This window comes from Odontesthes bonariensis, chromosome 2 (assembly GCF_027942865.1).
Source record: "Odontesthes bonariensis isolate fOdoBon6 chromosome 2, fOdoBon6.hap1, whole genome shotgun sequence".
In the NCBI taxonomy this organism is placed as follows: Eukaryota; Metazoa; Chordata; class Actinopteri; order Atheriniformes; family Atherinopsidae; genus Odontesthes; species Odontesthes bonariensis.
In genome coordinates, this window is record NC_134507.1 from 33,639,615 (window position 1) to 33,653,184 (window position 13,570).

A 13,570-nucleotide genomic window follows, 5' to 3' on the forward strand; every position below is an offset into this window, starting at 1 on the left:
CAGCACAGTTACCTCTCCATCTGCAGCCTCCAAAGCCGACTGAAACTGAGGAGTCAGCTGGAAACTCCACCTTACTGTTACCTGCTCCACCCAGACTCGTACCTATGACGACCCTTAAACAATACGTGGAACAGAACAACGAGAATTCATATTTCATTTCATGCACTTGAATGCATCAGTCAGAAGATTTAGGTGAGCTTATCAGCAGAAGATCATGATTTATAAATATCAACCTCTGCAGATTGGAGCTGATTATATAAATATAAATGAAAAGCATGAAAATATTCAGAAACATTTACATTTCCTGTACAGCTGCCTGCTAAACGTATCTAACAATGTTGGTCTGATAGATGCAGAGAAAACAGATTTTCTTCATGTTCAACTTTCAGTGGAAGGTTAATGAATGAATATTTCCCTTCAACAGAAAACAAATAAGAATAATGCAACAAACCCTTGAACAATCCTGACTTTACTGCAGGATTGAGGTGAAACCAGCACTGTCCCTTTCAGTGAAGGAAACTTCCTTGTTCCCTCCCCAAACTGATCTGAAGGTGGGAGGATGTGTGAAACCATTGTGTGACAGTAGAGGAGCTCTTAAGTGAAGATCAGCTGCAATAAAAGGAGGTGGAATTTGTTTTGTAAGACAGCACAGACGTGTTTCTGCTCTGAGAGTCACACACTGCTCTGCCAAATGGAGGAAATAGCAAAGAAAATGGTTAAACTGGACCTGGAAAGCTTCTCTTGTTCGATCTGTCTGGATGTGCTGAAGGAGCCGGTGACTATTCCCTGTGGACACAGCTACTGCATGAACTGTATTAAAGGCTACTGGAATGGAAAGAATAAGAAGGGAATTCACAGCTGCCCTCAATGCATGAATACTTTCACACCAAGACCTATTCTGGAGAAAAGCACCATGTTAGCTGATTTAGTGGAGCAGCTGAAGAAGACTGGACTCCAAGCTGCTCCTGCTGATCTCTGCTATGCTGGAGCTGAAGATGTGGCCTGTGATTTCTGCTCTGGAAGAAAGCTGAAAGCCATCAAGTCCTGTTTATTCTGTCTGGCCTCTTACTGTGAGGAACACCTTCAGCCTCATTATGATGTGGCTCCATTCAGGAAACACAAGCTGGTGGAGCCCTCCAAGAAGCTCCAGGAGAACATCTGCTCTGTTCATGATGAGGTGATGAAGATGTTCTGCCGTACTGATCAGAAGTCTATCTGTTATCTCTGCTCTGTGGATGAACATAAAGGCCACGACACAGTGTCAGCTGCAGCAGAAAGGACTGAGAGGCAGAGAGAGCTGGAGGGGAGTCGACAACAGATCCAGCAGAGAATCCAGGACAGAGAGAAAGATGTGAAGCTGCTTCAGCAGGAGGTGGAGGCCATCAATCAGTCTGCTGATAAAACAGTGGAGGACAGCCAGAAGATCTTCACTGAGCTGATCCGTCTCATCCAGAAAAGAAGCTCTGATGTGAAGCAGCAGATCAGATCCCAGCAGGAAGCTGAAGGGAGTCGAGTCAAAGAGCTTCAGGAGAAGCTGGAGCAGGAGATCACTGAGCTGAAGAGGAAAGATGCTGAGCTGAAGCAGCTCTCACACACAGAGGATCACAGCCAGTTTCTGCACAACTACCCCTCAGTGTCAGCACTCAGTGAGTCTACACACTCACCCAGCATCAATATCCGTCCTTTGAGGCACTTTGAGGATGTGACAGCAGCTGTGTCAGAGCTCAGAGATAAACTACAGGACATCCTGAGAGAGGAATGGAGAAACAGCTTAATGAGAGTCACTGATGTGGATATTTTACTGCCAGAACCAGAACCAGAACCAGAACCAAAGAGCAGAGCTGACTTCTTAAAATATTCATGTGAAATCACACTGGATCCAAACACAGCAAACACATATCTGTTACTGTCAGAGGGGAACAGAAAAGTGACATTAATGACACAACCTCAGTCTTACTCTGATCATCCAGACAGATTCAGAGATCGGTTTCAGGTCCTGAGCAGAGAGAGTCTGACTGGACGTTGTTACTGGGAGGTGGAGATGAGAGGGGGAGGAGCTGATGTAGCAGTCACATACAAGAACATCAGCAGAGCAGGGGATGAAGGTGGATTTGGATTTAATGACAAATCTTGGGCATTAGATTGTTACAAAAACCAGTATGAATTTTGGTACAACAACATGAAAACCTCCATCTCAGGTCCTCAGTCCTCCAGAGTAGGAGTGTACCTGGATCACAGAGCAGGTGTTCTGTCCTTCTACAGCGTCTCTGAAACCATGACTCTCCTCCACAGAGTCCAGACCACATTCACTCAGCCGCTCCACGCTGGAGTTAGATTTTGGGAATCTGGAGCCACAGCTGAGTTGTGTAAAGTGAAATAAATGTATTTAGTCAGTTTGTTGCTGAGAGTTCATTGCTGTGATGTCTCTGCGCTGCTGTTCTTTTTTTAATTTGCTGCTTTTTCCTGTGTTTGTGCAGCCATGGAGGATATCACTGCTAATGATGAGTTTGATTCATAGAAATATTTCTCCACTTGAAAATCCAAACTTCTCTGAGCTCTAAATATTAGTTGGATCCTTGTGTTGATGTATTTGTATGCTGTTGTTTCTGTTCCACTTCATGGAGTCAAACAGAGAAACCAGCAGACCTTCCTTTATCACAGATTATTTTCAAATCCCATCACTTTGTAAATGTGAAAATAATTCTGTAGTTTGTCTTACTTTGATTTGTTTCAGAGATCAAATGTTTTTGCTGTTTTCTAAATCAACCAACAAATGAGGAAGTCTGTTCTGAGGTGTTCATTTCCAAGATCAGAATAAATCATGAGATCAGTTATCATGTTTAATGTGACAACAAATTAAAGTTTTTTTGAGAAATTCCACTTTATTGTTCTGACATTTATTCTTTAACAGTGAGGAACTATTTGTAGATGACTCATAACAACAAACTGAAGGGACACTATAAACTAACATGGTTCAACATGATTACAATAAAACACATATTTATGTAGAAAGAATCAGCTCTATAAATATATAGTCATATGTGATATTTATGAATGTTTGATGTTATTTAATGAGAGTTGGGGAATAACAAAGATTGCTTTTCAGTTCTGTGTTGACCAAACAAAGGTCCCGACTGATATCAGGACAGCTGAGTCGCTGCCCATCTTTCGCCGCAGGCTGAAAACCCACCTCTTCAGGAAAAACTACCCTGCGCCATCCTAGTTCCTTACGCACTTATTGTTTCCTCCACCCCTGGCACCCTCTATATTTTCATTACCCCCTACCCGAACCAGGGTTTGAATCCCATTCCTGCTTTTCTTACCTTTTTTATTTCTCCCCCTACCCGAACCAGGGTTTGCATCCCCACCCCGCTGTGACTGGTGTGCAGTTGGTGAGAGGCTGAGGTACCTGACTTATCGCACTTACTCTAGCACTAGTTTTGCTCTTAGCTGTTTGGTATTGGAAGGAAATGCACTTATGATTTCTTGTGACCTGAAGTTCTTTTGCCTACCGATGTTGAACGCACTCATTGTAAGTCGTTTTGGATAAAAGCGTCTGCAAAATGACCGTAATGTAAATGTAAATGTAATGTACGACACAAATCTGAGGATAAAACCTTTCCTGTCATATTTGCTCATGGCATTAACTGGTGTCCCAAGATGGTTGGCAGTATTAAGCTTTAGTTGACAAGTGGGCTATAGTTCACTTATCCCGGAGATCATAGTTCATCAAATTTATTTTCAACTTGATGGTTTTTTCCAATGTCTTACTTCTTGATTACCACCATTGTTAGATTATATTTCCTTTGAACTATGATAACTTGCTTGACTCTTCCTAAAGAATCTGGTTCCCTATTGTTGATAGAAATATCAACGAGGTATTGATTTTCACTTCTGGCTGAAACGCATCAGTCAAGATAAAGAGAGGATTAGAAACTCATTGAAGATAGCTTGTGGGTGCAAGAGGAACACAGTATCAGCAGACATGGAAAAAGCATGTCATTATGTAGTGTTCTCCTGTGGGAGATACTTCAAGAAGATGGTGTAACTCACACAATGTTATGAGCCATTCACTCCCTCCCCAACCAGAGCCACTTGTATACCTACAGGGACTGGATTGTGCAGTGGTAAGATTGCCACCTTTATTGTAGGTGACCTGTGCTCAAATCCCCTGCATGAAAGGTAATGTCTCCAGTTGGGGTCCTTAGGAAAGACCCCGTTACCCTATCTGTAAGTTGCTTTGGATAAAAGTGTCTGCCAAATACATAAACATTAACGAACATACCTGCAGATGGTCACAAACTGGGTAGTGACGGAAAGAACTAGAAAATATCTGAAGATATGTTGATGGGTGCCAATGGAGCTACTGCCCACTGAGAGACAGAGGCTGTCATGTTATGGTCATATTATATTGGGAGCAGACATAACACAGTGGCTGGCATAAACCTGTTATAACAGGTCAGCCATCTTGGCTGTGCCCTCAGAAGGAGTATAAGCTGTGTGATCAGTATTTTTGCAGACAGCTTCGTGGGTAAGAGGAGAGGAGCGCACACAATATGGCTCCAACTGGCAGGGAGAACTCGGTGTTCAATACTGATATGTGTGACTCGAACAAACAGTTGCCGTTCAAAAACTATGAGTCATATTAAAAAGATTCTTGAACCGTGAGTGCCAGAAGGGATAGCAAAAGCCACTGGTGTAAGTTTTATGCTGTTGCTATGTATGGTATTTTTTTATGTCAGTTTTAAAAACAGCGTTCACATTGATTTGATAAGGAGATGAGTTTACATGGCTATAATGGCCCTCAATGGCAGCCCGAGTGGTTGTTCTCTGCGTTCGGAGGTCATTTTACAGAAAACTTTGAGCCAAGCACAATGACGGTGACATTTGGTGAAAGAGGACAAAAATACCTACATTTTTAAGTATAATCTGTCTAGGTGCAGCAGACATTTTGGATGTGAAAAAAGTTTGTTTGAGTTATTTTGGTATTAATTTCGAGCTTGTCAAAATAGAGTATGAGACCCCAGGATAGCAGAGTGAGAGGAGTACTGATTTTTCCTAAAACTTAAACTGCCATTGTGTCAAAGCTATAAAATATATCAACAAACCCCTAAGCTCAATTAAAGTTGAGTCTTTCCTGGCCTGTTTAAACTTTGAATGATATCGCTATGATGAATTATGGCTGAGTTATGAGGCCTCCAAATAGGACTACTTTTGTCGCATTATTTATTCATTTTAATGCATTTCCAATGGGCCAAAATTCACAGTATTTCCCAATTTTCCGGGAATCTGTTTGAGTAATGAGAGAGAAAAGTCATAGCACACCAGTCCCTATCGGTGGACATGCAGAGATATGCTTTTTATCCTGGTCGGACCAACCACGCGGGACTAGTTCCTTGCCGAAATTCGTTACGGAAACGGGAGAATAATAAGTATGCACAATAGTAATATGTGTGCCTTGATGCCTTTGGCATTGGCACCAATAATAATTGTATTTATTTTCACTGAGGCTTGTGTAAACCAAAGACTGTATATAGTTTAAACTGGGTTTTCATTACTGATCATTACTTCATTACTGACTTCTTAAAATATTCACACTGGATCCAAACACAGCAAACACATATCTGTTACTGTCAGAGGGGAACAGAAAAGTGACATTAATGACACAACCTCAGTCTTACTCTGATCATCCAGACAGATTCAGAGATCGGTTTCAGGTTTTGAGCAGAGAGAGTCTGACTGGACGTTGTTACTGGGAGGTGGAGATGAGAGGGGGAGGAGCTGATGTAGCAGTCGCATACAAGAACATCAGCAGAGCAGGGGATGAAGGTGGATTTGGATTTAATGACAAATCTTTGGCATTGTTACAAAAACCAGAATGAATTTTGGTACAACAACATGAAAACCTCCATCTCAGGTCCTCAGTCCTCCAGAGTAGGAGTGTACCTGGATCACAGAGCAGGTGTTCTGTCCTTCTACAGCGTCTCTGAAACCATGACTCTCCTCCACAGAGTCCAGACCACATTCACTCAGCCGCTCTATGCTGGAGTTTATGTTTATGATACTGGAGACACAGCTGAGTTTTGTGAAGTGAATTAAAGGTATTTTGTTGCTGGGAGTTCATTGCTGTGATGTATCTGCACTGCTGTTCTGTTGTTTATTTGATGTTGTTTATTTGCTGCTTTTTCCTGTGTCTGTACAGCCATGGAGGATATCACTGCTAATGATAAGTTTGATTCACAGAAATATTTCTCTATTCTCTAAATAGAGATAGATTCTCTAAAATATTAACTTCTCTGAGCTATAAATATCAGTTGGATCCTTGTGTTGATGTATTTTTTTGTTGTTGTTTCTGGCCTGTTTAAATTTGTGCTCCAAGGAACTTGGAGCACAAATTGATTTAGTTTTTCCACTCTCCCCATCTCTAGAGCCACACCCACCCACACTGGGAAAATTCTTAGTTGAGGCAAACCCTCACGGCTTAATATCTCCAGTGCAGAAATGCTGCCGTCAAGGCTGTAGTGGTCAAATTAGAGGTGGGTAAACTATGAATTTTTTGATCAGACAGACCGTGACGCGACGCAACGCAACGTGACGCGACACAGCACAAAGCAACGCAAGGTGTCGCGAATCTGTATGGCTGTCCTGGCCATATTCCATGACGTTATCAGTTAAAGTCATATTAAATCAATGACAGTCAACAAATGTGTTTGTAGTTTGTAGTTTATTAAATTTCAAATTTCAACAGTAAAGAAAAGTATGTGTAGAGTAAGAACTATCTACAGTAGATATGGTGTGTGTGTGTGTGTGTGTGTGTGTGTGTGTGTGTGTGTTAGTATGCATGCTTTTTAAAGTAGTGCCCAGAGGGCCTCCTTGTCCGCTACGTCAGGTTCTGCCTTGCAGGGGCGTGTTCTGGGGTCCATGGCTCCCCTGTGCTTCACCAGCCAAGACTTCATTTCCAGGACACCAAATTTATTTTGGATTACAGTGAACCCTCGTTTTTCGCGGGGGTTACGTTCCAAAAAGAACCCGTGATAGGCGAAATCCGTGAAGTAGAAACCTTTTTTTTTTTTTACAATTATTATACAATGAAATACTGCATAATGCATTGAAACCAAAGAACAAAGCCGTTTTACAGGCCCAAGCATTTGTTTAACAAATAAAAGTACTGTATAAACGTTTTTTTTTTTTTTTTTTTACAAATAACTACTGTAGCCTACTGTAAAATAATCATTTTCATCATCAATACGAACTGAAGGCTTCAAATTGTGGAGATCAGCACTGCCCCACCGCGACCCGAGTCATTGGATTAGAACGGGAGAAAATGAAAAATGATTTTGAAAAAAAATACAAAGTACAGTGGGACAAATAGTGTCTCACGTGTGTGTCAACAGTTGCCAACCTGGATGGGTTAAAAGCGGAGGACAAATTTCGTGTGTATGCATGTATGCATGACCAATAAATCGGATCTTAATCTTAATCTTAATCTTAATTATTTTCTAGCTTGCTAACTTTTAGCACAACACATTTCGGATAGTTTGGCTGTAAAAACGTTATTATCGTGTGTGGACTAGGCCCAGGCGTGAAACATAGATATCAAACAACACGATGTAGGAGAATGTTCAATACATTTAAAGGCATGGTTGGTAATCCTGGAGAGCTAGCAAGATTTGAAAGAAGCACCTCCGCTAAGCGGGATGGATCAGTGCTCCATGGAAAGCCACGCCCCCACAAACTTGAACGCGCATCTGACGGTGGGACTCATGTCTCATTTACCTGTACATATTTCATGAATATAACAAATCCCCCCAAAGCAAAAAAAAGAATTACCTGCCCAACAGGTTTTATGTGCTCGGCCAGAGGAGTTTGGATTGGTCAGCTTTTTGTCAGTCCTCCAGCTGTCTTCACACTATTAAGCAACTATTGCAGACTATTCTAAGTAACTATGAAAACTATTATATATTAATTCTAATCAAGGCCTCAGATGGAATTATGTGTCATTATCTCTTCAATAATGTTTACATGCATATTTTTTTGTCTCCCAAAATCAACATATTTGTTCCACCTTCCATCATCCACCTTCCATCATCCGCCTCCAGTATTCGCCACCATGCTCTGCTGCCCCGGCCCCTGAGTGGGCCAGTCAGGTAGTAAATTCCCGTGCTACTGTTTTGCCCCAGTCCGCCCCTGATTGTATGTTACGGTGCTCACAGCTGCTTTCTTCACGCCTCACCTGGAAATATCTTTGAAGCTGTTTTGTATGTTGTCTCCACTGACTGTGAAGCAAAAGTAACACAACAGCCACATCTGCAGCTTGTTCTCAGTGTTTACAGCACAATTATTCAGCTGTTTTCATGCATCAACATAATACAGTAATAACAGTGGAGTCATGCTGGTTTCTATTAAGAGCTGCTTACAAGCAGAATGGGATTATTTCTACGTGCCAGCATACAGTGTATAACATGGATTCTAGTAAGAATCTGACTTTGAAAGGCAGAATCAACATGTAAATGATAAAGTGTCTTCCTGTGGATGTTCTCAGATATGTACAGTATGAACACTGTGATCCTTTCCCACATGTCCCAGTATGTCTGATTGTGTTCCCAGTGAGGGTCAGACTGGAGAAAGTGTCCTGAAGCTGCCAGCCTTAAAGAATCAATAAAAGCTCTGAATACCAAAGCATCTCAGTGTCATTCCAGTGTCATCTCTCTAAGTAATGATGGAAGAAGCAGAAGCTCCAGCTGCTCCTCCTGAGCTCCACTTTCCATATTGTCCACACTGACTGTGAATCAGAAGCAGCACAACAGCCACATCTGCAGCTTGTTGCTGAAAAGCTGCTCTGACAACATTCACAGCCCAATAAGCAGCACAGTGACAGCAATGTAGTTGTGTTTGTGAGTCAGAGGAAATCTCATGTCCCCACCATGTGAGTGAAGGACAGACTGCAGCACTGATTAAAAATGAATTCCCAGCATCAGTGTGTCAGTGGAACTGAAGGTGAACTGTCTGAGAGCTGAACACTGACAGCACTTTGTTCTCTTCTGGCTCGATCATGGCGGATAGAAATAAAGCCTTCATGAGATCTGCCACCTTCTTTTCTTGTGTCTTTGTTGCCTCCTCCTGTGCTGTTAGTCTGGAGGCCAGATTAATATCGGCGGCAGTCTTTTCTTTCAGTTGCTCTTTCCAGCTCTCTGCCTCTTTCAGAACTGACTGATATTCAGTTTCTGCTGCTGCTGCTTTCAGAGTTTCACACAATCCTGCAGGGACTCGGTTGCACTGCTTGAGCTCCTGCTCACACTTTTGACGGAGATGACGCTCACGCGTCAAACAGTTTTCCACCTTCTTTAGTTTTTCCTCAGTCATGGAGCAGCCGCTCTCTGCTGCCACTCTTCTGTCTTTTTCTCCTGTCAGAAAGAAATGTTTCTTCAGCAGCTTTGTCCTGAGAATATCCATCCCATGCTATAAATAGCTGATCTAGTCATTCTTCTGTGGGTAAGAGTTCTGTCATTTCTCTGATCCATAATCTCGGTCGGCAGCAGAGGCGTTAGAGGGAATCCCCTCGGTTTGTGAAACTGGAAACTTCCACTTGACGCGAGGAACTACGGAGGCCTGGAGATGATCCTGCAGGAGCTGGACATCCTCTGAGTGAGGAGTCCCAGCTGCAGCAGAGACCTGGGATTGTTCTTTTTCCAACAGTTGGTGGGTTCCTCATAACTTTCCTTACTGCCAAAAGTAATGGGACACGTGTAGAAACGCTCGGGCAAATCGTCGTCTGTCATGTCACACCACTGAAGTGGAGGAGATGATTTCTTGGTTGAACACTGGACGTGTTTCTTCAGATAAACTCCTGACCAACTGTGAAAAAGCAGTGAAAATGTCTGGCCTGTATAAGCTTTGTGATGTCAAACAAGATCAGAGATGACATCGATTGTGATGTCACCACAGTGATGACATCACAACTTTGTGAAGGCTTCTGTTCTGTCTCTTCTGGTCTGTGGTTCCAACCACAGATTCTGGATGGAACTGAAGTCCGGATTCCAGAATGCTGATTTGTGTTCTCTCTTAATCTCTGGACGACTTCAGCTGATTACTTCCTGTCACTGTCACGTTGGAAGGTCCACTTCTGCCAGTTTTTCAGCAGCCAGTATCATGTTTTCCACCAGCAGTGTTTTCCAAGACAGAATAATGTCAGTTTGTTTAAAATGTTGCCAAAATAAACTATTACAATTACAACAAATGTCATCTCAGGGCACTTCAGTAATAAAGTCCAATTCAGGCCAATTGGAGTTCAGTTCATTGAAATTATAATCCAATTAATTCAATTCAGAATGAATCCAATTCATTCATACAGAGCAATTGAAAAACTATTTCCTAGCTAAGGAAACCAACAGATGGCACCGAACTGGCACTATTTCTAATTAGATATAACTTTTTAATAGTTCTAAGATCATATCTTTCTGGTTTTATTTGCATTTTACAAAGAGTCCAGAGTAATTATGAAAGTGGGGTTTTAATTAGAAGAAAAAGCCTCAAAATAAAGTGATTTTTAGGAGTATGCAGGGATTCATTTCCATCTAATGAACAGGTCAGTTATATTAAACAGTGGGCCGTGTGAGCAGCAATCAGGGGAGTAAGGAGTTCACAGATCGTAGACAGAGGCAACCGTCCAACTATTCAAAGCTTTTAGAATGAGTAATAAAATCTGACAGGTAACCAGGGAAGGAAGTTCTTTAATCCTGGAAATATTTTCCAGGTGATAGTTATCTGCAGTATTCTCTGCTGCTGATAAATGCAGCTTTTCTAAATTACTCTGACACGTTAGTCCTTTAATCCTGGAGGTATTCTCACACAGTCAACCATCTCCTAAACACGGGACTTGTGTTTGAGACCAGTCTTTGAACTGCTGTGAGACCGTTGTTTCCTTCATTCGTTTTTCACCTTTTTTTCCAAAACTACTTGGTCGAAAGGTGTAAAACATTAAAAGTACTGGGTTAAAGTTAGAAAAGCATCATGTTTAGGAAATAAAATACACTTTTGGGGGGAAAACTTGGCCAATAAGACCAGGAGCTCCTGACCTGTCTCATACATTTCAGTAAGACCTCGGGAAATTGTACCAAAAAGGGCAAAACATGTCTGCTTTAAAGGTCCAATAAGAGCTACATCTCAGACTCTGCAGGCCTCAGTTAACTTGTTAAATGTGTCAGTGGGTCGGTGTGAAAACTCAACATCTAGGATGTTATTTCCAGCTTCTACGTTTAACTGAAATAGAAAATCTGAGAATTACGATAATTTGGGTAGAGCTATTTTACGGCTGTAAAATATTTGGCAGTGACTAAGTTCCTTTAGCACAGACAGGAGGGTGAAGGTGAGAGGAGACAATGAGGCTGATACCAGAACAACCAGATGAGCCTCCAGCGTCCATCTGTCCTGATAGTCCCTCACAAGCAGCTGTCTGTTGTTAGCACGTTAAGCTTTGATTGGTCTGGGCTGGTCTGTGGCATTATTTATAAACCTTCACCCTTGCTGTTTCTTCTCATAGCTTGTTTTCACCATGACAGCTGCTGGGTTCTTCCTGAGGTATAAGCACAAGCTGCCTTTTACAGTTTTTGTTTGATTGATTGGAAACATTGGTTAATATTGCATTCTTACTCTTTGTTGTACATAATTTCAGGGTTTCCCTCTTTGCCTTGTTGACTGCTGCTACATGGGGTTTTCCCACTAAAGGTGTGCTATCATCTGTTCTGGTAAAACATTACATGCTTGCTTGAATCAGCTTCTGCTAAACTTGTTCTCATGCACCCAGGTTCAAAATCAGCAGGCCAGAGCAGCAGCGGCACAAGAGCTGCAGGTCATTTTGGCTCTTACCAGGGAGCAGCCGCTGGCCGCCCGGTGACCGTGCCCAACACTGCTTCCAGTAACACTTATATGGTGACACCTGTGCTGGTCTCTGGTGTAAGTCAACCTGTTCTTCAGGCTGACCCAAGACTCAGCAGCTATGGCTCCGTTGTGCCCGTGCAAATGGCTGTGCAAGCTTCTGGTGTCCCACAGGCTGTTCAGACGGGTCCAGCATTGAGCAGCTTGAGCTCTGGCCTGCCTGCAACAGGATACTCCACTGTCACTTATGTGCCTGTTGACGTAGGATCTGACGCTGGCGCTCTGCAACCTGGAGCTGCCCAACCTGGACCACAAGGTAAATCTTCTGCTTGGCGTGTAGATGGCCAAAAATATGTTTGGAAGCCTAAAGGTGTCTGTGCGTTTTCATGTTGCCACTACCAAATCTTGCCGAGCTCTATTATGAAGCAGAAACCTGCCGTGTTTCGATGTCAAGACTTTGTGCTATCAGAGCTTCTGCTGTGAAAAGGACTAATTGTGAAATGTCTCCACACAGAAACCCAGTGGGCTATTGCTCCCTCAGTCTTTGAGGATGCGTCAGCCCAAGCCCTCAGCCTCACTGACGTTCTCCCTGCAGCCCCTCTGTCACCACCTGGCCCTGTCCTCCAGTCAGGGGAGACCTCCAGTGTCACGAAGGAAGCTGAACTCGGGAATTACCAGCAGCAGACGGAGGAATTCGGCTACCCGGATGACCGCCAAGGGTCTGGACCGGGATCCGCAACCGTACTGGTGCCACGCTTTGGTGTGGGTGGATCTCGTAACTTTGACTACAGGCTTTTGTACGGCTTGTACCCCTCTGGAACCTACAGCACCTTCAGCCAGCAGCATGAGAAGGGCAAAGACTACTTTCAGGATGTACACTACTTGAAGGAGCATATTACTGACAGCCATGGTTCTGGGCAGCAGAAAAAGTTCTTCCCAAGTGCCCGCTAGAGCTGAACATGATGTGCAGAGGGTATGTTGAGAGTGGTACCTGCAAAGGATGTCTTAATCGCAATGCTCTAACTAATCTGGTTCTGTTTCAGATTGGAAAGCTCAATCCAACGGCACAAGATTATTTTTAGTCTTTGAATAAAATCTTATGAAATGATCTCGCTTCAGAATGATTGACTAAGGGAAACGATGTCCTGTGTACACCATCTGGGTTCAAGGCAAATGGCAGGCATCACCTGTCACATTTGACTGGGACGGTTTGGTTTCAAACATGGCTTCTCAAAGCTCTGCATCTTGAGAGGAATTGCTATGAAGGTGTTAAATAGTTGCACCCTCTGCTCAATTGACTATAGTGATCAGCTACAGCATCCTTTACAGCCATTTCTCTACACCTGTACATGGCAGCCAGCCACAACCCCGCAGTGCATGCTTCAAATTGGTACAACTTTGATCCACCACGTAACACCGGGCAAAGATTGCTGAGTGCACGGTAGCCAACCTGAAGGCTTGCCAAACATTGTGCTTGAAATACTTGGCTGGATACTCCTTTATTCTTCTGCAGTTAAGCCAGTGCTATGTCTTCGGCAGTCTTGTCATATGACCTTGTCTGGGTTTTTCCCCCATTCCCTGCAGATGGAATGCTAAAGTAATCGCAAGCCAGTGGATAATGAACATGATTTCTATTTTTGTCTCCGGGTATCCATATACAGTGGAAACTGCTTAGTGATCACGTTGGTCCAGAGCC

General features: G+C 42.9%; 1 protein-coding gene across 1 annotated transcript in view; it reads left to right on the forward strand.

The window, feature by feature from the left end:
- The first annotated feature begins 691 nt into the window (after nucleotides 1-691).
- LOC142387847 (tripartite motif-containing protein 16-like) overlaps nucleotides 692-13,570 on the forward strand; it is a 31,015-nt gene continuing 18,136 nt past the window's right edge. The window contains exons 1-2 of the mRNA XM_075472660.1: nucleotides 692-2,198; nucleotides 5,918-6,090. Coding sequence (XP_075328775.1) covers nucleotides 692-2,198; nucleotides 5,918-6,090 — 1,680 coding nt within the window. The remainder of the gene's footprint in view (nucleotides 2,199-5,917; nucleotides 6,091-13,570) is intronic.